At 38.3% G+C, this 26,969-nt stretch overlaps 4 protein-coding genes across 6 annotated transcripts in view; 3 read left to right on the forward strand and 1 right to left on the reverse strand.

Moving 5' to 3' along the window:
* Nucleotides 1–252: 252 nt before the first annotated feature.
* LOC129241147 (mucin-5AC) lies at nucleotides 253–3,502 on the reverse strand. The gene is made up of 5 exons (XM_054877331.1): nucleotides 2,768–3,502; nucleotides 2,105–2,704; nucleotides 994–2,048; nucleotides 685–917; nucleotides 253–609 (listed from the first exon to the last, which is right to left on the reverse strand). Exons 1-5 carry the CDS (start codon nucleotides 3,177–3,179, stop codon nucleotides 453–455), a joined length of 2,457 nt encoding a protein of 818 aa, XP_054733306.1. The 5' UTR covers nucleotides 3,180–3,502; the 3' UTR covers nucleotides 253–452.
* Nucleotides 3,503–3,956: 454 nt separating this feature from the next.
* LOC129241072 (uncharacterized) lies at nucleotides 3,957–5,525 on the forward strand. Its single transcript, XM_054877223.1, has 2 exons — nucleotides 3,957–4,574; nucleotides 4,632–5,525. The coding sequence occupies exons 1-2, from the start codon at nucleotides 4,019–4,021 to the stop codon at nucleotides 5,273–5,275; spliced, it is 1,200 nt and encodes a 399-aa protein (XP_054733198.1). The 5' UTR covers nucleotides 3,957–4,018; the 3' UTR covers nucleotides 5,276–5,525.
* A 1,191-nt stretch (nucleotides 5,526–6,716) lies between these two features.
* LOC129241140 (ras-GEF domain-containing family member 1B-B) lies at nucleotides 6,717–15,196 on the forward strand. The gene is made up of 7 exons (XM_054877324.1): nucleotides 6,717–7,432; nucleotides 7,493–7,630; nucleotides 7,700–7,988; nucleotides 8,970–10,667; nucleotides 10,768–10,911; nucleotides 11,582–11,784; nucleotides 13,440–15,196. The coding sequence occupies exons 4-7, from the start codon at nucleotides 9,099–9,101 to the stop codon at nucleotides 13,726–13,728; spliced, it is 2,205 nt and encodes a 734-aa protein (XP_054733299.1). The 5' UTR covers nucleotides 6,717–7,432; nucleotides 7,493–7,630; nucleotides 7,700–7,988; nucleotides 8,970–9,098; the 3' UTR covers nucleotides 13,729–15,196.
* A 4,241-nt stretch (nucleotides 15,197–19,437) lies between these two features.
* The window catches only part of LOC129242805 (uncharacterized), a 36,590-nt gene continuing 29,058 nt past the window's right edge, over nucleotides 19,438–26,969 (forward strand). The window contains exons 1-2 of one of the 3 annotated variants that reach the window (XM_054879655.1): nucleotides 19,438–20,617; nucleotides 20,773–21,355. In XM_054879655.1, the coding sequence (XP_054735630.1) occupies nucleotides 20,963–21,355 (393 nt within the window). In that variant the 5' untranslated portion in view covers nucleotides 19,438–20,617; nucleotides 20,773–20,962. Of the gene's footprint in view, nucleotides 21,356–26,969 lie in introns of all 3 variants that reach the window. The other 2 variants (XM_054879656.1, XM_054879657.1) reach the window with 2 other exon arrangements.

A 26,969-nucleotide genomic window follows, 5' to 3' on the forward strand; every position in this document is an offset into this window, starting at 1 on the left:
TGTATGTGTGCGCGCGATAATTATTTTGCTTTCCCCTGCGTGAAGGCAAAAAGGCATTTATTTACTGAATTGCTTATAAAGAAAGTTTCTAGAAACAAAAATCAACAAATACCGTACAGAAGGAATCGCAAAGTGAGAAAATTATAAAAATTAAGCAACATATTACAACAAATTTTTGTGTATACGAGTATGCATATGTATATTTATATGTAGTGAACATGATTCTCTCTTTATACGCTATGCATCAGAGTGTTTGCATACTTTTTGTTTGTTTTATTTTAGATTAAGTTAACCGCAGTTTTTAGTAATGCCTTTCATGATTATATTTTATATTGTATAGTTGAGTTGAACGATTCAATTTTACGGCCAAATGAAAATATTTGATTTTTTGTTTAATGGTATCATAGAATAACCGATGAAAATGTCAAATCAAAACAAAGTTGCATACATAATTACAATGTAGGTCCATCCGAGTAGTTCTCATAATCATCACAATCGTCTAGAAAATCTGAAAAGAGATCGGGACTGACATCGTAACCCAACCGAAGTTCAGAGTTTTCAATATCAGCAGCCATTTGCCGTAAATTATCTACGCCAGCGAGTAGTTGCCTGAGAAAGAAAAATTTTAAACATAATAAAGCTTAGAAAGTGAACGAAAATTATTTGACAACGATTTATTATTACCTTAGATTATTTTCTGCATTTGTTGCAGCTCTAAGCAAATCCCTTGATATTTGTTGTGTTCTGGACGGTCGACCAACAGCGCCACGCACACCCGCTTCTGCGCCAACAGCAGCGCCACCACTAGCATCCGTCGCAACTGGACGTGAACGATCACAGCATGGAACATTGAAGCCCCCTACAGCGCCCTCTTCACGCAACGTCTCATTTTCACGACGCAGCGCTTCCAATTCCAACTGTTGCATCAAAGACAAAATTTATAATATAACAAAAAAAATGAAGACACATTGTCCATTAAAAAAGTGAACCCACCGTCAATTGTGTCACTTGCTGTTTCAGCGCCGTAACCCCCGGCGTCGATGTTGTCGCTCGCGTGCGTTTACTTTTCTCCGCCAACCCCTCAACACGCTCAGTTGTTGTCACCTCCCCAACGCGTTTTTGTTGTTGTTGCTGTTGCTGAAGATGTTGATGTTGCAGTTCACGCGCATGCAACTGACGCTCCAAATCGTTTGCACGCCGTGCCTGCTCGTTCAGCGCTATACGCGAATCATTCAATTCCCGCTGCAAGCGCTCATTTTCGATACGCAGCCTTGATAGCTGAGACGAGATCGGCGGATCATCTGGCGAGCCTATGGAATTCGATGGCAAGCCGACAGCCACATCAGCTAGCCGCTGCGAAGAATGTATTATTGGTCCATCAGAGAGAAAATCGGGTAGCATTTTTGCATTGCTAGCAGTAGCCTCAGCAGTTGCACCACCTCCGCCACCACAAGCACCTCCGCTGCCATACACAGGCGAGGGACCGGGTATGCCTATGCCGCCGCTTACATCATTTACACCGCCACCACCACCACCACCACCACCAACCGCCCCACCTGCTACATCAACATCACTAAAATCGCGTATCGGCGAATTAGGCGGTGAATCCAGATGCATGTCGTGTGCATACCATGACTCAAGCCAGTGATCCTGCACAAAGTCAGGCAGCACAGCGTTGGGAAATTCGCCTGCATTGCTGGGCAGTGGACGGGTAACCGGTGGTGCGGCGGCCGTAGAGGGGCCGCCACAGGCGCCACTACTCAGGTCGCCGAGTGGCAAATTCACTTTCGATTTGGACGAATTTGTGTTTAAGGCCAGACGTGTGGGTCGCGCCTCCCTCGTACCAGCACCTCCGCTATTGATGTTTGCAACTCCTGCACGTCGACGTGGCGAAGATGATGAGGACGACATAGGCATTTCATAATTGGAATAAGAACGTGGTACATATTGATGCCTATCGTATTCGCCTGTGCTATTTATGCCACCGCCTACGCCTGTACCACCATCACCCATTCCGCGGCTAACGCGTGTGGACGATGAGAAAAAATCTGAAAATAATTAATAAATTAATTATAAAAAAAAATAATAATGAAATAGAAGCTACCACTACTCTCTGGGTAAAGCCTAAATCCCGAATTGGTATTGGCTCCAACTCCTGCAGTCCTCACGCCACTCGTACCTGTGCTTCCCATACCTTCAATTTCCGGATCCGCACCCACTGTCACATACTCTGCAAGACAAGCTTGCGAATCGAACGACGAAAATCGTGGTGAACGTTTCATTTTTGTAGCTGATGCACTAAATGAATTGCCACCCTCTGCTTGCCCTCCGCCAGTAGTTGACGATGAAGCAACATTGCCGCCAGTCATTAATGACGATATTGACGTGCTTGAAAGGGAAGCTGACTGAGGAACTTTCGGGCGTGCGCCAGTTGAAGTTTTAATTGTAGCACCGTTATTTGACGACCCGGTCGCATTATTGCTCTGAGTGCCATTCACGTTATTAGACGTTGGGGCATCCAGTGTTGTGACAGTAACAGTGCTGGAAGGAGCCGTTAGTGGCGGTCCGCTACTCAGGAAATGTTTGAAAGAAAATGAAGATGTATTCTGTGTTGGTGGTGCATGTGGCTGTGTCACAGGTTGTGTGGTGGAACTGCTGCTAACAGGCTCCCATGTAGAACCCAAGTTTGTTTGTTGAGTTCCAGCTATTAAAGGGGGAAAGGAGTGTAGTTGCACTTGGCGGCTAAGAGATAATCAGACGCCCTTACCTTCTACATGGGCTGTTGTACCAGTGCTATTTGAACGCTCATTTGTGTAGTCACCATAACCACTGTTGTCGTTGCTTCCCATTGGCCCGTTAATACACAGGTCCGCTACCAGATCATTAAGTTTGCCACGCATGAAAGTGGTCGTGGACGTCACAAACTGATTGCTTCTAGAGCTGCCAATGGCACAATCAGCCCCGTCTACGCTATTGGCCTTGCCCTTGTCATCGGCGGCCGTTACGTTGCCCACTGCCATCTCTGCAACAAAATCTGTCCGCGCTGCTGTTGCTTCTGTTACATTCGACGTCGTCACACCTACACTGGCGGGGAGTGAATCCATACCGTTGTTGTTTCTGCCGCTATTACTACAGCTGTTGTTGTTGTTATGTTGCACCTCATCGTTTTCTTTTGCCATAATTCGTTTATATTTTGTGCAATTCTGCTATTGCCGCTGCTACGTTACTTTGCTCGCCGTTGTCCCGTCTGCAGTTTTTTCCTTTCAGTTGCAATGGTATTTTTCTTCTTTGTTTAACTTCTCCTACCACTGCCTGCAGTTATTGCACATTTACTTACTCTATTTGTTATGCAGTTAGTCTTCACATATAAATCTGCACTATTACACTTCTATGATAAACGAAAAATTGTAATAAGACTTGATTCTTTTTAAAAGTTTACAGAAATTTTCAAGAATTGTTAATTTTCCGCAATCTGAAAGGCCCTTCAGCCGAAGGTGCCAGATTTGTGTGATGTGGTATTTCTCAGCGTATAACAATTGTCATTGTGAATGATGTGGAAAAGGTCAGTTATTAAATCCATTGTTAATATATGAAGCAGGTGAGTTCTACTATTTGCCGTTAGCTTTATGGTCCACACCATAATTCCAATAATACATTTTGTTCGAATGCTGTTACACATGTTTGTGATTGAACACATTCTAAATCCATTTATTAATTAAGTTAAATAATAAACAGACTATACTCATCTACTATTCTCCAGTAGTCATATTTCATCTACAAATATGTTTCCAATATAAGTGGTTTTATATTATACGTATTCTGACATTATCGTAAAATAAAGATCCCCTACTTATAAAATTTAGTTTCCTTAATTTGAGCGTTGTGACAGCCTCCTAACCATTCGAATATCACCATTGTGAATCAAAGAACTTGAAAGAAGAAGTGAATAAACAAAATCAGCTGTTTGCAACAATTAAAAACAATATAAACAATTTTGTTTAACGATTTTTTCATTACAATGGAAATTGTGCACTATACTCCTACAGAGCAAGAGCTCTTACCAACTCGTAAAATTCTATGTCCACATCCGGATTGCGGCTCCACTTTCACAAATGTTGGCAATTTGGATATGCACATGAAGCGCCATCATGGCAAACAACCAGTTAAAAGATTTGACCTCAAGGGGAAAGAGTGTGCTTTTCATTGCCCCCAATTGGAGTGTACATATCACGAAATGCATACTAGTAAAATGCACTTTAAAACATTAAAATACTTGCGTCAGCATTATCAAAAAAGTCATATAGCCAAAACAAATATTTGTGACCAGTGTGGAAAGGCTTTCATCACCGGCAATCAGCTGAAGTTGCATGTGGAAAAGATGTGTGGAATTAACTATGCTTGCAAAGAGTGTGGATGGGAATACAGCACTATGGAGGCATTACTAACGCACGGAAAACGAAAGGGGCATAAGGTGCGTGATGTCCGAACCACTGAAATAAAGAAAATTTCGCAGCGGAAAAGGTCGATAAATGAGACACAAACAAAATATTACGACCAAGAAACACAAACCGAAGGTAAACACATGCAGTTATTTCGACAAAACTCGATTTATAATTACTATGTTTTATCAGAAGCCACACCACCAAAATGTGTTGTTAAGAGCAGTAATCTGGATGGAAATATTACAATAAACGGAGAAATGTTAAACGAAAAACATGTTTCAGTGAATACGCAATCGTTCGCGGACACACCAGAACCACGGCATATAGAGACACAAACTGAAAGTCAAATGATAAGCACGTTACGTCATTATACTTACAACACCACAGCTCCTACGATGAATTCCTCTTTGCCACCTGCTCAGTTGCTTCCTCCCTCGACACATACGTACACACAGACATACGGTGATCTTTTTGCAGATTCTTTGCTTGGATTTACCGACATTCAAACACAAACAAATTGGTCCAGCTTTTCTGATGTTACTGCCGAGGCAGCAACGCCCGATGAAGTTGCAACACAATATAGCACATCAACTGCAGGCACATGCACACGCTGCGCCTATGATGAGTTGCTAGTGTCCACAGAAACACAAACTAGTTTTACACAGTGTTTGCTTGAATCACGTACAACTAACGGCGATACTGATGATGGAGCATTTAGTAATCTGTACCAAACGCAGCATACACAGACATGTGATATGTTACTTGGAGATCTCTTTGGTGGACAGGAGAGCGATTTAATTGGTGGTTTTCAGTCAACGTACACGCAAACATGATGGTTTGATTTGGATTTACACGTGATGGGGAGTGAAGAGGAGGAGAGCGAAAAAACTTAGGGCAACTAAAAATTTAAACAAAAAAATGAGTAAGTAGTTAATTAGCTTATACATAAAATAACCAATTTTTATTCAATAATTAAAGTACACAAATGCATACACCTTCACATGTACATACATGCAAGCAGTATTGAATAAAAAAGTTCCTTAGTTGTTAAGAGGAGCAAGATAACTATTGTACAATGATATTAAAATAAATGAAGTTACATACATATATGTTCGATACGTTATTTCAACCAAAATCCAAATATGTTGATATTGCATAGCAATGTGCTTTACTTTTCCCGTAAAAAATATAGTATGATTTTTTGAGCGTGAGGCATACGAATTCAAAAACTGACCCTATATATTGGGTTGGGGAAAAACAAGTGTCGCATTTGTGATCAAAATATGACGCTTTATTTAACGTACTTAGAATTATCCGATTCAAGTCAAATATGTCCCGTTTTGTTCGCAAACTTGTTGCCATTTAGAAGGCAACTTCATTATTCCCCCTTTTATAAAACCCAAGGAGGGGCAAAAAACACAGACAACCAGTCTTCGCAAGCCTCTTTTGAGGCCAACTTGGTATCACCCATATGTATATATCTACCATATGTACTTTAATTTTGCCATATTATTTTGCTTATTTGAAAAAAAGGTAATAGACTCATATATAATCCGATCTTTTACTAACTTTTGCATTCACTTTTTATTGACATTCGCTGCTAAATGTAGATGCAGTGCTGCCAGGACTTACTCTTTGCTCTAAATATAGAGCTTTTAGGAAATCGAAAAATGTGGCCGCTCAATGTGCCAAAGCATACCCTTTAGTTTTTTCATATATCTGAACACTGTAAAAACAAAAGTAGATTTTCATCATTCAAGTTCAATTATCTAAAATAAATAAATTTTAGGCAGAAATGATAATGTTGCGTGAATGAAATAAGCACACCACTTGCGGTTTCGCAAAAGTAAATGCTTTGCGCTTATCCGTTAAGAAAGTTTTTATTGCTTTGACAGTATAAAACATTCGCCTCATGTATTTCGGGAAGTCTACCACGAGTTGGTCGAGACTTAAACTCGTGTTGCTTCGTAAAAACCGCTGTCTCGGAAAGTACTCATAAAACCTATAACTTTATAACATTAAATTCAATTCTCGCTTTGTTGTATAGAAAGAATATATCAAAACATAGAAATTCTTACTATGCATCCTATAATATGAAATACATTGCCTTATACAGACTTCGACTATATTTTTTTAATAAAATTGCATATGTATCTTCAGCTCTTAATATAGCAAAATACGCGAATTCCAACCGATTTTGGTATGTTTTAAAATCTAAACCTTGGCAATACTGTGAAAATGGTTGAACGCCACATAGAGAAACGCATAAACAAAACAAACAGCGGTGTGTGGCAAAAGGGTAAAAAAATACACAAGAAAACTCGTCGTCCATCAGAAAATTGCAATCAAACATAAAAGAAAAATTTCTTTTAGTTGCTTTTCCAAGTAGAAAAATCAAATAAAAAGCATTTTCTGCATGCGGTGAAGAAATAGAGGACGCCCGTATGCTCTTACGCATTATTGGCCGCTACTGCGTCGGGCGAAAGAGTTTTTTTCGTGTAGTTGTGAGTATGTGTGAAAAAGGGGAGGGAATTGATTTGGTAAATTGGGACTGCAAGGAAAGTAGAAACTATCGTCGTCGCCGACAGATTTCGAGGAATATTACCTAGAAGGTGATATGCAGCCCCGGCACGAATTCATATGAAAATATTATTTGAAGAAAAAATATTTTGAAAAAAAAAAAAAATTAATGCAACAACTGCTATAATTGAAATCAAGTGGACTAGAAAGCAAAAACAAATAAATAAATAAAAGTGTAATTGCGCTGAAAAAGTGCGAACGATTGCGAATCCAAGGTAAAGGGGTGGTGGCAACGCACGGTAGCATCAAAAGCGCTGACCATACTGAAAATTGTTGAACTTAAAAAAAAAAAACGAAAAAAGACGGGTGAGGTCAAGTAGGCTGATTTGGCTGGTCGCTCGTACGGTCGTTTAAAACGCAGTCAAGCAGTCTGCCGCATACATGAGTGCGAAGGGTGAGGCTGCATCCAGGTGAGTGCGTGTATTTTGAACTATGTAACAATATTTGTGTATATTGTCGCAAAATTGCAGTAAAATCTACGAACACAACAGCGGACAGTCAAATTCTATGCAACATAACAAAGCAAAAGCGGACAAAAAAGAAAGCGGGCCATTGGCCAGTGATTGTTAGCTCTATATCCTGTTTGTGCTATGCAGTTATGGTGAAAGGTGATTTGTAATAAAATACCTATTTGTGCTATGCCAATTTTATTGCCATATTTCCACTATTTACTTCAGTGCTTATATCGCTGCGCAAGATATTAGACGATTCTGAGTACGCGGAGGGAAAATAATTATCCTGTAATCCAATATGGGTGTGCCGGATATTTGTAGAACATAACTAAAAATTATTTGCGCAGCAGCAGCACAACCTGCGAATTTCTTAATGCATTATAAATAATCGAGCTGGGCAGAAGTGGTACCGAAGAAAGTATAAGGGAAACATAAACCGGCAGGCTACTCTTGCCCAACCCCCCACTTCAAAATACGTCGTAAATACACACATATACAAGCTTACACACAAAAGGTAAAAATCAATTTCCATGCTTTCGTTATATGTGCCGCTTTTATTGATATTTTTTAAAGTGATGGTTGGAAACAGTCTAGTTATAAGCGCAGACCAAAGGGCGACATGGTGGTCAATTTGGTGGAAAGTGAGTTGACATATAGGCCCTTTGCATCAAGATAAATTCTAATAGTGTTCGTGGATTTTGTGGCCTAGAGCTTGGGTAGGTAGTGGTATGCAACGGGTGGTATAGGTGTGTGGCATGCTGTCTTGCATTCATTGGGTTGCGTTTTATAGAAGAATTGAATTAGAATTACTTGGATAGGGTGTTGGCAATATGCTATTTTCTTACTTAAACAGAAAAATATTGTGTTAGTGATACTGCGACGGATTGATTTATGTGATTGTTGATACTACTACGCATAGAAAACTAAAAGAAAAGAATAACTTATTTTCAAATTAAATGGTAACATATGGCACGCACTTAAATAAAATTACTTAGATCTCATAGTGATACTTAGAAAAGCTGCTCAGCTGGCTATAACATTTAACTCAGAATGGATGTTGAAAAAATACTCTACAGCAGTGAAAATGCATTTAATGTACATAAATAAAATTTCAGGGCACATAGGCTAGATTTAAAATTTGAGAAACTTGTAGAGAAAAACATTAATTCAGTTATTTTGCCGTAGTCCTCTGCTATTGGCGCACACAGTTTAAAGGTTCATAATACGGAAGAACTTATTATATTCAGCAAATGCTTACTTTGCATTCTTGCTGACAGTTGGTTTGATCAGTCAAAGCACGTTACCTTGATCGCAGGGTCTGCAAAAAAGAGAGCGGGTTTACGTAAAAAAAGGATTTTTCCAGCACCTTTCCCTAATATGTAATCAAAGAGGGAGATGCGAACTTTTACTATAGCTTTTTTTGTTATAACTGTCGTATTCGCTTTGAATAATTGCATACAAAATAATTGTGCTAAATGTTCTTATCTTTTTCCAGCACATCGATTTCAAAACTTTGTGCTCTGAATGCGATTGATTCAAGTCCTGCGCTTTGCGTCTAGCTACGCAATTTTATACGGCGCATCGAACAGAAGAATTTCAAAAGCCTGCACCATTTAAATTGCCAATGCCGAATAACGTCATAAAGAGCAGCAGCGCTAGCGCCAGCAGTACAAGTAATGGGCGCAGCAGCAGTAGCAATAACAGTAGCAGCAGTAGTAGTGCCAATACGAATGCAGCAAAGTCAATTAGTAGCCATAAAAATGAGACAAAAGCGTCATCTGCATCGTCAACGTCGTCAACTATCTTAGCTTCAGCCAACACACTGCCAGACAAAAGCGATATAATTAAGCAGTCCAACAACAACGAACGTATTGCTTCACATCGGCGTGATGGTTCCTGTCTTACCGGAATACAGCGACAACCGTTTCGTAAGCTTCATTATGAAAGTCCGCAGATTCAGTTTCGTGATGCGACATCAGCATCGAATGCCGGCAATGTGGTGCTGAATGATGGACGAAGTGATTTGTTGGTGTATACCGAGGATGGGCATTTGGTTTCGGCTAGTTTAGAAGCGCTCATCACACATATGGTGCCTACCAGCGATTACTATCCGGAACAGAATTTTATATTCGCTTTTTTGCTCAGCGCGCGTCTATTTGTGCGGCCGCATGAATTACTAGCGCAGATTTCTCAAACATGGGAACGTCAACAGCAAAAACAGCAGCAGGAGCAACAGCAAAATCAGCCACATGGGGTAGATGTTGTCGACGAGGCACATTTCAGTCACTTGGCTGTAGCAGCATCAGCGTCGCCGTTAATGCAACGCAAAATTGCTAATAATGCTGCTATATTGCCGCCAGCAGTTGGTCATAATGAAGTGAATGTGATTGTAGATGGCCATCTAAAACAGCGTACCGCCATACAGTTAAGCGCACAAAATTGTATACGTTTGCTTGCCGAGTGGATTGATACTTTTCCGTATGATTTTCGAGATGAACGCCTGATGCAGCAAGTACGCATTTTGGCGCGCAAATGTGTCTATATTGATAATGCGCTCGGTAGAAGGGTGTCACGAATTTTACAGTTGTTAGTGCATCGCCTCACAGTGCTAGAGCAATACGAGGCGACATTGCAAGCGATGGCAGCTACAGATCTCACTACAGGCAGCAATCAGCAACAACTACCGCACTACAATACATCGGCAGCGGCGTCCGCCACTGCTGCCAATCAAAGCAGTACGCACAACTCATTGGTGGGTTGTGTAAAAAGTCACACGCTTCATACCAGCAGCATCGCAGACACAAACAAACAAACAACCACGAACAATTCAAATTCACTGGGCTCTGGTGCGGTGGCAGCTGTAGCAGCGACCATAGATGGTAATAACACACATGAAGTGCATGGCATCATGGATATCTGTCCGAGTTGTGCACAGTTGGCGCATCAGCTGACAGCCATCGAACTCGAACGACTCTCGCACATTGGTCCGGAGGAATTTGTACAAGCTTTCGCCAAGGAATATCAACATACCATTGATGGCAAGTCGATAGCGGCTACTTCAACGAATGCTGCTAAGAACTCGACGAACATTGACTCTACAACGTTGAATGATATGAAAAAAACACGCAATTTGGAATCGTACGTGGAGTGGTTTAACCGGCTGAGCTACCTGACTGCAACAGAGATTGTAAAGGTATAAATGAATGTGCCAGTGTATGTGTGTGTGTGCATTAGAATCTTTCATTTCAATTGGCTTGCAACTTGTTTTAACTTTGTCGCATACTATATTTTAGTACCCGAAGAAGAAGCAGCGTGTACGTATTATCGAATTCTGGATTGAGACGGCGCGGGAGTGCTTCAACATAGGCAACTTTAACAGTTTGATGGCGATTATAGCTGGTTTGAATTTAGCGCCAATATCGAGGCTTAAGAAAACGGTAAGAGGCCCTTATTCTTATAGTAGAAATTAAAGAACGAATAATATTATCAAGTTGTAAGAAATACGATTTTGCTGATAGACTGAATTAGATTGTTAAAATTAGATGGAGGACAACAATTTGCAACTCGACTTAGTTCATTATGCAGGAGAGCACTGAATAAGTATTCGCAACTTTGTTTGCAGTTTTGAAGACTGATCAGGAGGTATGCAAGTCTCTGATTTAGCAGTTGGTAGTGAATTGTTAATTTTTCAACTCTAACAAACTAATTTGTGAAAAAGCGCCAGACAAGTGGAGAACGTTGGTCATTGTAACGTTGGTTGGTTGTAACTTTACTCAATAAGGTTTTTACAATTACAAGTAGACTCATTTTTCTCGTTTCCGAAATCGTATTGCTATGTATACATTAAATTCGTAATTTGTTTCGCCTTCATTGAAAAAAAAAAAATTAAGTGGAATGCATTATTTCGAAAATTGATGTTTTTTATTTCTTGCACTTTGGGGTCCTCTGACCAGCTTTAAACAGCGCAAAAATCGTTCGGCATTACTGATAATTCGGTTAGATGTCCTCATTACGAAATTTTTTTTTTATCTATTTATTTACTTATTTACATATAACTGGTCTACATGTAACTAAAAAAATCTATATTTATATTTCTTTTACGCCAAGTGGTCAAAAGTGCAATCTGCAAAATTCTCTGTGCTGGAACATCAAATGGATCCTACATCGAATTTCAATAGTTATCGCTCAACACTTAAAGCCGCCATGTGGCGTTCCGAAGGCGCTACCGAAGAACGTGAACGCATAATCATTCCATTTTTTAGTTTATTCGTTAAGGATTTATATTTTTTAAACGAAGGCTGTTCGAATCGGTAAGTAAGAAACTACGGGGGAAAAAAATAAAATCTTAGGTAGAGTGGGGCTTTGTCGAAATTTTAAATATTCAAATATTTTTGAGCGTCGGCATATTGTTAGTCTTGCCATAAATTCTGTGACAAATTTTACAATGCATACGGCAAGGCGCATCCATTAAAGGTGGTGGCACTAGACCAACAACAATGGTCTGTACGTTTGATTGTCAAAGCAAAGTATTGGGAAACTAGAAAACAAATATTAAATTCGCCTTGTTTTATTCTGAGTTGGCAGCTACATGGACCCGGTGAAAGAAAAAAAAAACAAATCCGCTGATTTACCAACACCACCTTTAGTAAATTCGCCTTTGGCATACGACGAGGCGAAATTCGCAGAAAAAAATTCCGTTATTTTTGCTTTTGTTCGCATGCATTGTCCATTCATAAATTATACTCAGTTTCGTGGCCTTCCGTCGCTCAACTGGTCATCTTTTGTCGCGTTTCACAGATGAGAAAATTTTCACTGTTAAAGAAGTTTTTAATAAGCAAAACGACAAAATCTTTGCTAAAACTTTTAAAGACGCCAAAAAAGTTTGTTTTAAGGGTTCAGCGTAGCCACTATCCAGCCTCCGTAATGGTTTGGTGGGGCGTGTCTTCTAAGGGCGTTACATCTTGTCATATTTGAAAAAGGGGTTAAGACCGGGCCAAAAGTTCGCCAGGAGGATATCTTAGAAGGCCTTTGGAACCAGTACTGAATTCAATGGAGAGCTTTGGACCTTCCAGCAAGATTCCGCTCTAGCACATAAGGCAAAAACCTCACAACAGTGGCTAAACAACAATAGATCAAATTTCTGGGTTCATAGTCGGACTAGATCTAAATCCATTGGACTACAGTTTGTGGTTAGAAATAGAGAACATGACCTGTCGAAGACCTCACAGAAATTTGAAGAGTCTCAAACAATTCTTGCTTCGAGTAGTGACGCCAATATCCAATAGCTGAATGGCCTAATCGTTTGACGGCTTGGGTCAAAGCAAATGGTGACCATTTCGAATGAAAATTTAAAAGTTTTCTTTTCATAAAACTAACTTCATTAAAAAAGTATTATAATTTTATATTTATAACGGACTTAACTTGTAACAGAACTTATGACAGGACTAAGTATATTTATGCATATGAATCTTCGTGCAAGAAACACCCAAACGAAAATTTTTTTCTAATAGCGGTCGCCCCTCGACAGGCAATGGCAAACCTCCGAGTGTATTTCTGCCATGAAAAGCTTCTCATAACAAATATTCGCCGTTCGGAGTCGGCCAAAGCGAATCTATTAAAGGTGGTGTTGGTAAATCAGCTGAGTTGTTTTTTCCTTTTCCGTGTCCATGTTGCTGTCAGCGTTTTTGGTCTAGTGCCGCTACCTTTAATGAATGCGCCTTGGAGTCGGCTTAAAATTTAGAAGAAAATGCTTGCTTAGGTAGAGTTTCATGTGTACACATTTTTCTCGAAACTTTTATTATTATTTTGGCATCATATGTAGAACACTAGACCACTTAAGACAGTTTTTGAGAGGGTTTTTAAGAGGGTGTTTGGCCATAGGCGTATATGAGTTGGTCTTTCTCGAAAAGTTACTTTTTTTCAAATACTCTAAAATTGAATTTTCGCTTTTCTCTTTCACCTACAGTTTGCCAAACAATCATATCAATTTTGAAAAATGTTCACAACTCGCCAAACAGGTGATGGAGTTCAACGAATGGAAGAAGGTAACTTGTCCATTTGAGCAGCTGCCAAATGTGATTGCATATCTGCAGACTAGCAGTGTTTTGAATGAGAACACACTTTCGATGGCGTCATTCGAGTGTGAACCGCCCGAGAATACAGAGGAGAAAGGTCGTTACAAAACGGTTAAAGCCGAAACGAAACAACAATTATTACATCAATTGCAAGAGCAACAACATCAACAACAACCATAGTTTATTGCAGCAGTGTCGTAGCAAAGAGAAATAGGATATTATTTTTTAGAGAATATGTATGTCTGTACTAAAGGGGTATATGCGGCGCAAACTGTTGTATTTGACATCATTGATCGAATACTCGGAACAACTTTGAACTATTTTTATGTTTTTTGCGATTGCGATTGCAAATGGTGGAAAAAATGCATTACTACAAAAACAAAAGTTACTTGCGCTGCAATATGAATATTACTCAATCATTTATTTTTGTTTCTAGCATTTGTTGCAGAACGCTTGCCATTTTTTGATACCTACTTTGATATTTTCGAAACGTTTTTAACGTATTCTAAGTCTAGTTACATATACTTTTAGCATATAAGATGAAAAGAGCGAAAGCAACAACAAACAAACCACAAACAAATAGTAACGTAGTAAAATAAAATTAAAAATAATTTGAGCACAATTTTGTTGGCTTCAAAAGTCAACGGGATTTATAGCGGACTACTTAACAACTTGACGACGCAACAACATTCTGGGGTTGCCAGTAATTGTACTTAATGCATTTAGTAATTTATCGTATACATAACAAACAAACAAAAAATTTAAGACCATCTCAAATAACACTAAATCCGCAACAAAAGAAAAACGAAAAAAATCATTACAAATTTCTATAAGAACTTATTTTTATTGTTTTATGTTTTATTTTATTGTATTTTTACTTAATTTAATTTTTCGTTTAATTTTTTACTCTTAAGTGACAGCCTTTGTGTTTAACTTCAAAAGGATTTAATGTACAACCCTGCGTGTTTCTGTAATTTAACATGTACTCTATATGTTTAAAAAATATTTAAAAATCACTCTACGTAAGTTGTAATTGTACTATATACATACAAACACACTTGCACATGCATTGCTAGCATACATATGTACATGCAACAAAAATGTATGCACACAGTTATATAATGCATTTGATATTTATGAGGATATTGCGTGTTTCTATTGCTAAGTTGACAGTATTTATATTTACATCTACAATTTACTATTATATAGTTGAAATATGGCGATGGGAGATCAAAGAAAGTTTACGAAACAAAAACAAAAACAAAAAGAAACAAAAAAATATTGTAACTCATTGGTTATCTATTGTATTACAAAAAGTGCTCATTATAAAAGCATGCAAAATGCAGTATTTACGTTCATAAACATTTTCTTTATATACTCGTGAAAAACCATTACAAAACCCTTACATTTACACCCCATTCAATATCAGTAAGGAAAAACCAAACAATCTAAAATTTTTGAAAATCTGAAAATAACTACAATATTGTGCGAAAAGAAACTTAACGAATATGTGAAACAAGAAAACAGAGGTAGGACTGGTGGTAGCTATTACGATGCTTTCCTTTATAAGATTATTAACCTAAGCTAAACTTTTTAAAGAACAAATTAACAACAACATAAAAGAAAAATAAACAAATTCTTAACTAAATTCAGAAGCTGAGAACAACAAACAAAACAACAACAAATAAATTCTACAAAAAACCGATTACTTTCCAAAAAAAAAAAAAATACTGGTAAATATGCACTTTCATTCGAGTTGTAGCAAAAATCGTGCTGGGGGGAGATTTTATATTTAGATTTAAATTTACTGGAGGTTTGTACTACGACCCATCGCCTTTTGTGCCCTCTACTTTTCTACTCATCACAGTACCTCATCCGCACTCGACCGAGTTCCGTTATTAAACTTAAGATAGAGTGGGTTGGACTGAGCGTATGCGCTTTTCTTCCGGCTGCGAATGGCCGAGATGTCACTACCTTCTACGCGCTATAGCGCTGCATTCAAGGAGAAGGGGCATTGGCGCCTCCTCGGACTCGTCAAAGAAACAACAAGAGGGTATGTTCAACAATGCATTATAATGCGCAACATACCATATCAGAGTGAGCAGTGCGTTCAAAGTTGCAAATATGGCAGTACTGCAAATGCAATGCGTTCTTAAACGTCATTTTTGTATCAAAAGTCGTGCATTATTTGCAGCAAAAATTTTCACACTGCCAATAAATAGGCTAGTACAATGTCTGACGAAGAGTGGGTATTTAATTATTTATTTTAGCTTTTAATACAAAAATTGATGAAAAATACGATATTTAAACTTTATTTTATTATACTTTTCTTGGTTTTAGTGATTACTTTAGTACATCGGAGATAAAATTACTGATCAGAGTCCGACTGAGCATGGAGAACGAGTTCACGTCGGAAAGGAGGAAAAAGAACGTGCTCTGGGCTAAGGTCGTAGATGAAGTAAAAAAAGTTAATACAGATTTAAAAATAGATAGAAACATCGGCCAGCGAAATAAAATATATCCTCGGGAAACGATTTTATTGTTTCAAAAAAATTCTTATTTTTGGGTATTTTCCGTTTTGATATTAAACTTTTGACAAGATATGTCTTTCTTTTAAGCTTTACACGGTTTTTTTTCTTAAATTTAATAAAAGACTATCGGTTTTTTCCTCATATACATCGTCCATGACCAAACTTAGTAACAATTCCATTTTACTGCACAGCGCGTTCATAAATGCAACAAATCTATTTGCAATTTTTCAACAAATCTTTCAGTTGCATGAATTGTCACATTGACAGTGCTGCCAGCGCTGCAAGTACTGCGCATTATAATGCGTTTCTGAACATAGTCATCCCCTGCGGGTTGGGATTTCCCCTGGCGTAGCCCTATAGTTTGGTTTGAGCTAATCTCCTGTGTTGTCCCATAGCAAGGACGGGGCTCGGGTTCTGTTAATGGTGCGGTCGCAACCTCTCTTGCAAATGGGTCCGCTACTTCGTTCCCAGCTATCTTCTGGGACCCAAATTAGCTGTATGCGATTGTGCGTACCTAACAGATTCATTTTCTCGATACACTCAATGAACAGTGAGGACATGATGACAAAGCCTTGAGTGCCGCCTGACTGACCTTTAAGTTAATCTCTGCACTTAGACAGATGGCATACAACTCCGCTTGGAAGATGCTTGGGAAAAATACCCATCGGCACAGAGTAATTGGTTTTGCGGCCATATATTCCAGCGCCTATGTCTTCTGGTGTCTTTGAGCTACCTGTATACCAGGGCAGGGTACACTCCTGGAGTTTACTTTCAAATGCAGGTGTACTCCAGTTTACCTTGTCGTCCAGTTCAATTCTGGGTTTCTTATCGAATTTGATGACTTTAGTGATATCATCTCAGGGTGATTGGGTAAGTGGTAACTGCAGACTCTGCAATTTCATACTCCTTTGTCGAAGCCTTTCCGAGTAATATTTAACAGGGTACGCTTGGCTCATTCACAAATCTAATTCGCTGCCCAATCTTGCTATTACTGATCTCCTTTATTACTGGTGTAGGGAGAGATGGCTTTTTCGACGGGCTTATATGGGAGCAGATTACAAAAATGCTAGCTAATATCCGCAGTGGTACATACGACAAATGGGGTCGGGCAGTAGTACTCCTTTAACTTTGCTGTGGGGGTGGCTGTTGTGGTGAGATTTTGCCCATAAATTGGCTGTTTCTTCTTCATCACCATTTGACATTTCCAGTTTAAGGCCCAAAAAGCGCGTGGTTTTCTTTAGTTGCAGCCAAACGTGCCAGATGTATAGGGTAATAGGTAGGGCATAAGAAGGAGTTAGATTTTTACAATGTGTAACCTAGTTTTGTATGAATCGAGATCAAAATGGAGTTAGTTGCTGTATGGATGGAAATCGTGGTAAGATATACCTTTAATTTTGTGGTAGTTGCCTTCTTTCGGCGGAACGATGCCAAAATGTACTTCCAATAATAATATTATGATGATATTCTCTCCAGGTTTGCATTGTAGATCAGTGGGTTTTGGAAGTGCTTTTCAATCTTGCCTTAAGTTGTATAGTGTACGCTTTTTCTTGAGCTAATTAAGATTTCACACTCCACTTTCACATGTTTGGAGCACCTCATCATGCACGCACTTGTTTAAATATTGGCTATAGCTGCTGGACAATTCAGATTTCCAAACTTAAAAATTCTGAGCATTCACGTCATTTGAACTGATGGTGAGTTCTGGAGCATCTCTACAGGAGCTGCTTAAACTGGTTGTGGTCCTTTATAGGGAGCAATTCCATCATATAATGTTGGAATGTTGTTGTTGTATTTTTCGTCATAGGGGGACACCCAGAGCGCCGTCAAACCTTGGTTGAAGCCTCATCCATCGATCGATGGTCGATTCTTCGTTTCAAGCTTTGACTCGAGCAGGAACACTCGATCTCCAAGACATCCTAAAACATGTGAGTCGGTTATTCGCGACTCTGCTAATTAACTAACTGTCTGCAGCCTTTTTTATATGTTTGCACATATCCTTAACAATAGAAAGACCTTCCATTACAAAATATGGGTGCTATTGATTAAACGCGGAAACGCCTGAATGCATACCCTGGAGGGAGCGTGTCATTATTCTGTATTACAAAATTCTGGTTGACAAAATTCGGTAAATTGGAAAAAATTCTGCTTTTTAAAATTCTGCTTTTTTAAAATTCTGCCTTTTAAAATTCTGCTTTCCAAAATTCTGCTTTTTCAAAATTCTGCATGTTTAATACGAAAAATTCTGCTTTATTCGAGTTTTGTGATTTTCGTCATACAAGAAGTAACAAAATAAACATTTATTCCATAAATATACATATGTATATGTTTAAGCGATAACAATATTTTAGTTTAGCCAATTACAATATTTTTTGGAATTCTTTTCAAATAATATATGTAGTGTGACTTAATTCATTTCTTTTCTTAATAATTCTTCGCAGCTGTTCGTTTTTTTTAGAAGAGTTCTACGCAAAAATACTGTGGATTGCGTAGCCGGAGTTGGACTGATGAGTGTTATTTTTTTGAAGCGCGGCCGAAGGCCGCCCACGCGAAAAGGAGTTCTACGCAAAAATACGGTGGATTGCGTAGCCGGAGTTGGACTGATGAGGGTTATTTTTTTAAAGCGCGGCCGACGCGAAAAGAAGTTCTACGCAAAAATACTGTGGACTCTATCGAAACTGAAGAAAAAATTATTATTATTATTTTTTATTTAATATCTCGAATAATAATAAAAAATAATAATAATAATAAATTAAATAATTACATTCCCTCTTTAACATTGTTAACATTATATTTTAATACAGAATTTTGAAAGCAGAATTTTAGAAAGCAGAATTTTAAAAAAGCAGAATTTTAAAGAGCAGAATTTTAAAAAGCACAATTTTGTTTTTAGAATTTTGTACATACAGAATTTCGACACCAACCCTACCCTGGACTATGCACTCTTGCAACCAAAGGTTCACAACAAGAAGGAACCACTATAACGGCCAGTTTTTTAGAGAAAAAATAATTTAAAAATTTGTTCAAGGACGCACAACGGTTATCTTTTTATGCTGGCAGTGCTAAACCTTATAAAATAACTGCGCATATTTGCATCAAAATCTATTACAAACAATAGTAAATATGTACGAACAACATTACAATGCCAATTAGAGCAAGGCGAATGCATTCACCAAAGCGCAATGAAAAGAAAATCCAATCCATGAACGAATGCGTTGCAAATTCAACGAATTGTTGCAATAGCCATGCGCGAAAAGGAGACGACTGTTTGTGCTTTGGTCGTAGTCGTGTATTTTCTGATTGTCACATTTTGACATTTCTAATGGGAAAATCGGCAAAAGAAAATCGCAACAATGGGGAAAATTGCAATTGGCGGTCCCAAACACTGTTGTCGTTGCTGTCGCAAAAGCAATTCAGTTGTCAAATGTGTTTGAGACGTTGAGGCGAGTGGCTGGCGATTTTGTGATTGCGGTCATAAAGTTGGCAAAGTGAGAAAAAACACACATAAGACCCCAATCTAGTTGGAGAAAAATCCATTTCAAGTGAGAAAAATGGTGCCGTGACTGCTAATAAGAAATGGTGAAACACTTCCGGTTTGCAAAAAAAAAATGAAAAAATTGTTAGTTGCACATACTACAAAACTCTAATTTATGCATATATATGTTTGTAAGAAAGCTACCAAAAAGGAAAACATTGATTTGTTACAAGTGACGCGTTATGCACTCAAATCGTTCCAATTAATTACACGCGCAGAAATGCACTGCTCCAATTTCTGCTGACATTTTTGTGTGTCGCCGTACATACTTGCATACATATACATATATAAGTATCACCGCCCATCAACTCCCCATTTGGCAGTGAAAGTATTTCCGTGAAACCGACGTGTACTTCATTCATTCAACGCCGTGCCACGCTTGCACACAAGAACGTCTTTGCAGTTTCCTAATCGCTTTAGAGCAGTGTTGAGGCGTAAAATCTTGCCGCAAGCGCAGCAACGACAGCCGCAGCGACGCCAACTGCGACAGCATTGTCTACATGGCTGCACTGCGACGGCATGTGCGATTTTAGTTTTGGCTTTTGTTAGTGCCACAGCAGCGTCACCTCTTATGCGTCCTTGAATTGCTGGCGCCTGTGATTTTTGTTGCAAGCGCCAGCCATTGTAAGCGCTGCCTCGTAGACTTTCTTCCGCCGGAAACACTATTGCAGCATATTGACTGCAAATGCCAGTCGGCATTGTTGTTAATGCACATTCAAAGAACAATTGATGGATTAAAAGCAGTGCTGCCAATTGCATAGTGAATTAGTGAAATAGTGAAGGTGAGGAAGAAGTGTTCGGTGGCGTAACCTGTTGGCTTTTCAATTGCAAAACAAAAATACGTGTGTATGTATGTGAATCGAAAGTAATGAAAGAAAAAATAAACTCGCAATTAATGTGAAAACAGCAAAAGCGCAGCAAATTAAACGCGACAAAAAATCGATTGGGCTCATTTCTTTCTCTCCACACCAGCAGCGTATGCCAATGCAGTGCTGTCATTATTTAAGTGAGTAGCAGCATAGCAGCGCACAAACATATTTGTGCCTGAGTGTCCTTTGCGCGAAAAAAAAGAAGTAAAAAAAAATTAATAAAAAAGGATATAATAAAATAACTGAAAAAGTGTGAAAAAACGAAAACCTCATTTCCTAATTGTATTTTCAGCTAAAATTTCAAACAACAAAATCCCAAGAAAAAAACTTTTAAAAGCAACATTACATTTCTCCCTTTAACTTACCTTGCCGCTCGCATGACTCATCCACATTCTAACTGACCCCCTTTTGTGCCATTGTCGCTGGCTTAAAACCAAAAAATAAATCCACACATCAACACATAGTGTCGTCGTGTTTGGAAAATGAAAAGTCACAACAAATATGCAAAATTACCCCAAGATTTAGATTTAAGTTTCCAAGAGCAATTGGACGTGGATGCAGACGCTTCGGATGATTTCAATTTAGCCGCTGGCATTGGTTTGGTAGACGACACCGACGACGACGAACGTGTCGCAACAACTGGCGACCTAAGAGGAGTAGCTACAACAGCAGCGGAGGGTCACGTTTACGACGACGAAGAGGACGAAATTGTAATAGCAACAGCTGCGGGAGGTGGCGGCAGTAGTGCGGGAAAGCGTACGGATGTTGGTAGCGGTGGAACAGCAGGTGTGCGTGTGAACACGTCAGCCACCAGTGGCGAACGAAAAGTACGAGGCGGTGTTGCTGTTGGTTTGGGCAGCGATAGTTTAATCGAGGTAAGTGAACACGAATCAATGAAAAATTACAGAAATCAAAAATGAATATAAAATGAATAATTAATGCCGCCTTTCTGTGGTTAGCACATTTATGGATTCAGTAAGATTGTAGGATATTTGTTTTTGCTTTTTGCAATAAGAATGAAAATTGAAAATTGTATAAATTGGCTTAAATGACTTGGGATTTTGATTTTGTAAGGAAACTTATTTATTCAATTCCTAACGTCGATTATTTAATAATCGAATATAATTTGCACAATGGTTACACTATACATCAAAATCGAACTTGTTTTGTGGTATAAAAAGCAAATAAATAAATAATTGGCGCTTATACCATTTTTTTAGTGCTTGGCCGATTTCCTCCTCCTATGTGGGGCGTGCGTCTTGATGTTGCTTCATAAATGGAGGAACCTACAGTTTTAAGCCGACTCCGAACGGCAAATGTATTTTATGAGTACCTTTTTCATGGCAGAAATACACTCGCAGGCTTGCTATTACGTGCCGAGGGGTCACCGCTATTAGAAAACTATTTTTTTATCATTTTGCTGTTTCGTGGGATAGGGGTAAAAAAAATGTGTACCCCATTTGTGAATTTACAGCTAAACGTCAAAGTTTAACATGTCTTCAGCAGTTCCGTGTAGAGAAAAACGGGGAATATTTTTTAACTGCTCAATAGATGGGCTTGTTTGCCTCTTTTGTAGGAAAAGGCATAAGGTACTTCTACTATAGGGATATAAATTTAAGATATACCACAAATGTATTTTTCATTAAATTCTGCTGAGTCTCTTAATACACCAAAGTTCAAAATGTAACTTAAATGCCAGAAAATGGTTAAATTTTTAAAATATTTTAATTTGATTTGATTTAATTTTGGTTGGAGCCGAATATTCTCGCAAAATGTAGGTAGACACCGGAAAAATCGAAACAGACTTAAAACTTACAGATCAGTTACCTAGCATGGATTCGAATGTATTTGTATTTTATTTTATTGGTATTATCTTCAAGGAAGCAAGCCTTAATCTGCCTCTTTTCTTTGGGCTGTTTAAAATTTGCATTTATCAAAAGAGCTATTTTATGAGCTGAGCTTTCGATTGGTGACGCTTTAGTGTGTACTTTGCTCCTTGCCCAAACTCGATGGACATGAAACATCAAAGAATGGAGAACGGAGCAGGTTAGTTACTCTACGGTAGGCAATTGTAAATTTCCATTAAAAGCTACATATTAAACCACAGGTCTTTCTATTTGTATGATAACGTCACGACGTACAAAATTAGTGGAAGGAGAAGCTGGGGAAAACAAATAAAAAGAAATTTACCCGCCAATAACATATCAATTTATATGAGTTGTGGTTATTTCGATTTAGAATAAGATACACATAAGGAACCCTGATGCAAGAAGGTAAAAGCACGCCTTTAGAAATTAGTTCTCTATTATATAATATAGTTACCATTTCAAAGCAAGGCAACAACAAGACTTGGTCAAACTATTATGTCGGTCATAAAAGTTAGCCAAATAATTTCGTATCTCAAGTCTGTAGTGCCTGTTCAAAAACAATAAAACAGCAACTCGTAGTTTCCCAGTAAAACAAAAAATCTAATCGAAAAGAATAACAGAAAAAATAAGAAAAAAACATGCAAGCCAAAACCATAACCAGTAAACGGAAGTACTGGTCATGTTGACATGTTGTGGCTGTCAGGATCCATCATAAATAAAAATAACACAATTGATTGACGTGGATTTAAGTCCTTCACTGTTGCATGATTGGTCAGTGTCACCTTGTAAATGTAATATTCACTGCGAGAAGTAACAAAATAAATCGATTCGACTGAATTTTGAGTGGTGGCAAAATTTGAACATACATATGTATGTGTATACAAAACAAACATGTACAAATATACATATTTACACATAAATACTAATGGATAAATGAGTATCCGTCTTTGGCGCAACTTAATGGAAAGCTTGTAAAGTAAATTTCCTTAATAACTTAAGGGTAGAAACTTATATGTACTCGTATGTATGTTGGCGTGTAGGTATGTATGTATGTAGTATGAGATTGATCGATAGAAAATGAGAAAGAAAATAATAAACTGTGATGATTGAAAAGACATTTGTGTGGTAGTGACGTGTATAGTGCGATTCAGGTGCGATTATGCTTGAGAACAAGTAAAAAGACATTGATGCAAGTTCTTGCTTGAGCATTTATTATGCATTTAAATGAAATTTTAGAAATGCTATATGCAATCACTATTAATCGCTAGATGGCCAGATGCAGTTAAAAATTGTTTAAATCAACCGTAAAAAGTTATTTTAGCACTAAATTTAAGCTCTTATGCTCTATCTTTAGATCATACAGTATTCATTGTTTTATATAATATTCTCCCTCCCCTCATTTTCCCCTATATGACAAGAGTACCTCGGGTACACTATAAGTAGCACTAGAGAGAGTGCCGTTTTAAATAATTTTCTCCTTTGCTCTCATTTTCCCCTACTTAATTACCAATTTTTGATCCTATTACTAGAAGTTTTTAGTGATACAAATTTTCAAGGCCTTTTTTAGCCCATAAGGCATTTGCTTTATAGTAAGCGTCCCCTATCAATGCATCCTGTTATGAAAACTTTTCTCATATACAAGCGCACCCACATCCACACACGTATTTGTGATAGATGCATCTGACTAAGTTTATTTGCCTGTGTGTATGTAAAAAGTGAAAACTTTTCCATATCCTTTGCCAAGTTCATTCATGTGGCAGTTTTTGTTGAACTTTTCACCAAAATATTTTGCCAGAAATATTTATACACTTCCTCCCTCAAACTTGTGATCCTTAAAATATCCCCTTCTTCTAGCACATACCACAACTCACACTCATACATTCACTACATCTCTGCTTTCTTATGAAGAAATTCCATTGCTGGCAAAAATTCCGCTGCGCTATTTCTGTGGTAAAAAAGCGTACTAGTATTCGTCTACTTACTTGCATATATGTACTCGTATGCATGTATGGGTATGTATTTGCAAATGGGCGGATTGTAACCCGTTTCATTACAATCGAAAATCTTGAAGACTTGTGTGTTATGCTGTGAATGAGTAAATTGGTTAACTAAATTTGTGCTGAAAAAGTGAATTTTAGTTCGTATGATGGGGAAAAATGATATGCCTATGTGTATGTCTGTATGCTCGTATAACTTGTGTAGATGCAAGAATTCTTTGATGTTTGAGTATATGGATTTTGTATGGGGTAGAGTTAAAAGAGTTGAAGGTGAGAAAAATGGCAACTTTTTATTTTTATTTTTGAATAAAATAAAATTGACAAAATAATTAAATAAAAGGAAAGAAGAAACAAAAATAAAATAAAAAATAGTAAGATTAAGAAAAACAAATGAATAAGGGGGGGGGGGGGGGGGGGGGGGGGAAATAAAAAAATAAATTGAAATGAACTGATTCGCAAGCATCGCATGCAGCGACCAGCCCAGTTGTAGCAACTAGATAGCGTGAAAAAATGGACATCAGAAATTAACGAATTCTTATTACGCACATACCTACAGATCACTAAATTAGAAACACACAGAACCCTTTTCCGAAAACGTTTACGTGAAAAGTTTGTAGAAAAATATCCGCAAATGAACGTGTCAGAGCAAAACTTTTCTGATCAATTAAGAGCAATACGATGACATGATTACATCACAGAAGCAAGAAGGGAAGAAATTACCCAGGAAGTGGCGAGAGAGCTCGGTAGCAACTCTGGAGCCATGGATGCAGAGAGCGAACAGAATGTCCCTTTAATTATTGAGCCCGTCAACGACAATGTAGAGTCAATAGATTTTGAAAGCGCATATAATAGTTTTCAAAAAAATTATGCGAAATATAGGGGAATGCCTGTGATGAGTCTGCCGCACTTGCCGAAACTAAACACCTCTAGAAACCTCGGAAAATTAGTTGACTATTACAACGCTGTTGTATTACCGGAAACACTGAACGAAGAGATTAGTCTCGAAGAACTTATAATAGTCATATATACAATCAACACAATCAGAAGCCAAAACACTCCAGATCAACTGACAAGAGTAATAAACCGAAGTGGTTGATAAGACTCGATAAGAACATTGAAGAGTACCGCCGAAAAATAGGAAAAATAACAGCATTGGTAGGTGGAAACACCTCCGGACGATTGAAACGCCAAGTCCTCAAAATATGTAAAAACTTTAATAATCACTCGAAGTTCGAAAATACTGAAGAAATGCCCAAGCGTACGCTCGATACGCTCAAGCAAAAATTAAGAACGCTAACCACCAGAAGAGAAAAATATAGCATGTCTATGAAACGCAAACAACATAATCGTATGTTTGAAAGCAATCAAAAGCTATTTTTACGACAATTAAAACAAACCACGAACGTTCAAAGGCAGACGCGACAGACATCAATGGATGAATTTAGATCATACTGGTCGTCTATTTGGTCCAAACCTCAGAAATACAACACCTCGGCAAGCTGGATAGCAGAAGTTAGAGAAAAGTGCTCTAGTATCCCAATACCTGGTTTCTCAGCCGTAACACCTGAAGAGGTTGCGAAAGTTGCTCGAAGGCTTCACAATTGGAAAACTCCAGGCTGCGACAACTTGCATGCTTACTGGTTCAAAAAGCTCACATGTATACACGACAAACCGGCGAAGAAGAATTGCCAAATTTTGCAACACTTGGTACGACATATATGATTCCAAAATGTGATGAAGTCAACGACCCTTCAAAATTCAGGCCCATCACCTGCGTGCCAGTTATTTACAAAATACTTACGTCGTGCATAACTAACATCTTTTATGAGCATATCGAAACACATAATCTGATTGCAGAAGAGCAGAAAGGATGTATACGTGCATCGCAAGGTTGTAAAGAGCAACTGATTATAGATCAAGTTGTCCTTGGGCAATCTAAACAGAAGAACAGAAACCTCTATGCAGCTTATATTGACTGGATGAAAGCATTCGATTCGGTTCCACACTCCTGGCTTATTGAAGTATTTCGTATTTACAACTTCAATTCCAATATCATACTTTTTCTAGAAAAAGTTATGCAACGCTGAAGGACAAGAATAAAAATACCTGGCCCGGAAAGCTCTCAATACACAACAGAAATAAACATTCGAAATGGCATCTTTCAAGGAGACTCGTTGAGTCCGCTCTGGTTTGTTCTGAGCATGAACCCCTTAAGTCACATCCTGAATGAGACGGGACATGGGTTTGTATTAAAACACGGACAGTCTGGAAGATTCCCACTGAGCCATCTTTTCTACGTAGATGATTTGAAACTCTACGCCAGCAATTCCAAACATCTAGATAAGCTTTTGAGATGTGTCGAAACCTTCTCCAATGACATTAAAATGCCTATTGGACTTGATAAATGCCGAAAGATCACAATAGTTAAAGGTAAAGTGGTTTCTTGACATGTAACTGCGGAAAGGAGCGGACTCGACATAACAGAAATGGAGCCAGGGGAGGTATACAAGTATCTTGGAGTTATGCAAAGCAGCAGCATAAATACGATGCAAATGAGGAAAAATCTGATAGCAGAATTTAAAAGGCGTCTTCACGCTGTCTGTAAAACCCAACTTAATGGGGAA

This window comes from Anastrepha obliqua, chromosome 3 (assembly GCF_027943255.1).
Source record: "Anastrepha obliqua isolate idAnaObli1 chromosome 3, idAnaObli1_1.0, whole genome shotgun sequence".
NCBI lineage: Eukaryota > Metazoa > Arthropoda > Insecta > Diptera > Tephritidae > Anastrepha > Anastrepha obliqua.

Coding starts and splice junctions, on each gene's coding strand:
- LOC129241147 (XM_054877331.1), bottom strand. CDS start 3,179: ATGGCAAAAGAAAACGATGAGGTGCAACATAACAACAACAACAGCTGT. Junction 2,049..2,104: donor GCTTTACCCAGAGAGTAGTG/GTAGCTTCTATT, acceptor AATTATTTTCAG/ATTTTTTCTCATCGTCCACA. Junction 918..993: donor AGCAAGTGACACAATTGACG/GTGGGTTCACTT, acceptor TTGATGCAACAG/TTGGAATTGGAAGCGCTGCG.
- LOC129241072 (XM_054877223.1), top strand. CDS start 4,019: ATGGAAATTGTGCACTATACTCCTACAGAGCAAGAGCTCTTACCAACT. Junction 4,575..4,631: donor CCAAGAAACACAAACCGAAG/GTAAACACATGC, acceptor ATGTTTTATCAG/AAGCCACACCACCAAAATGT.
- LOC129241140 (XM_054877324.1), top strand. CDS start 9,099: ATGCCGAATAACGTCATAAAGAGCAGCAGCGCTAGCGCCAGCAGTACA. Junction 10,668..10,767: donor CTGCAACAGAGATTGTAAAG/GTATAAATGAAT, acceptor ACTATATTTTAG/TACCCGAAGAAGAAGCAGCG. Junction 11,785..13,439: donor AACGAAGGCTGTTCGAATCG/GTAAGTAAGAAA, acceptor TTTCACCTACAG/TTTGCCAAACAATCATATCA.